The sequence below is a fragment of the Bombus impatiens genome, unplaced genomic scaffold (assembly GCF_000188095.3).
Source record: "Bombus impatiens unplaced genomic scaffold, BIMP_2.2 scf_5446, whole genome shotgun sequence".
Classification (NCBI taxonomy): Eukaryota; Metazoa; Arthropoda; class Insecta; order Hymenoptera; family Apidae; genus Bombus; species Bombus impatiens.
Window position 1 is genome coordinate 1 of NT_181865.1, and position 791 is coordinate 791.

Here is a 791-nt window from a genome sequence, read left to right on the forward strand (position 1 = left end):
CGAGCTTCTTCCTCGACAGCTTCTTTCTTCGTTTCATCCACGAATTCTTTGACGTCTTCGGACATTTCATCTGCCGCATGTTTTACACCCTTAAATAAACCAGAAAAGAAACCGCCACTCTTCTCCTTGGCTTTTTTAGCTTCTTTCGTAGCTTTGTCCTTAGCAGATATTACACTATCTGCAACTGTGTCTACCCCTGAAGATACTTTCTGCTTTACAATTTCAGCATCTTTCTGAACATCCGTGACTACTTTATCTTTTGCTGCTTTTGCGCCACTCGCTACGTCTTCTGCAACTGCCGCCACTTTATCGTCAGCCTTTTTAACACCTTCCACGATGCCTTCCTTTAATGTTTTACCAGTATCTGTCACTTTTTGCTTCCCGTCGATCACTTGTTCGCTAACTTTGTCCACTTTGTCCTTGGCAATCGTCATCATTTTATCTTTAGCGTCCTTGATCTCAGCAGCGGTCTTATCCTTTGCTAATACTACGCTGTCAGCCACGTCATGAACTTTAGTATCTACTTGTTCTTCAACTCGTTTCACACCATCGATTACTTTCTCTCCAGCAGCTTTGCCAGCATCTGACACCTTTTGCGCAGCTTCAGATACTTTTTCACCAACTGTAACCTTAGCATCTTTTACAGCAGTTGCAACTTTGTCCTTTGTATCCTGTATTTCTGTAGCTGTCTTGTCTTTTGCTGCAGCCATGTCTTCAATCTGCTTTTCCATTGCTTCATGGGCACGAGCTTTTTCCAAAGAGGCTTCTCTCTTTGCTTCTTCGAGAAAGTC

The 791-nt window shown here is 43.0% G+C and overlaps 1 protein-coding gene across 1 annotated transcript; it reads right to left on the reverse strand.

Annotated features, from left to right (window-relative positions):
• Window positions 1-17: 17 nt before the first annotated feature.
• Window positions 18-710, reverse strand: LOC105682044 (late embryogenesis abundant protein ECP63-like; the record flags this gene model as incomplete). Its single annotated transcript, XM_012393785.1, has 1 exon — window positions 18-710. A coding segment is annotated over exon 1 (693 nt), but the record flags the coding sequence as incomplete, so codon positions are not given.
• Window positions 711-791: the final 81 nt, after the last annotated feature.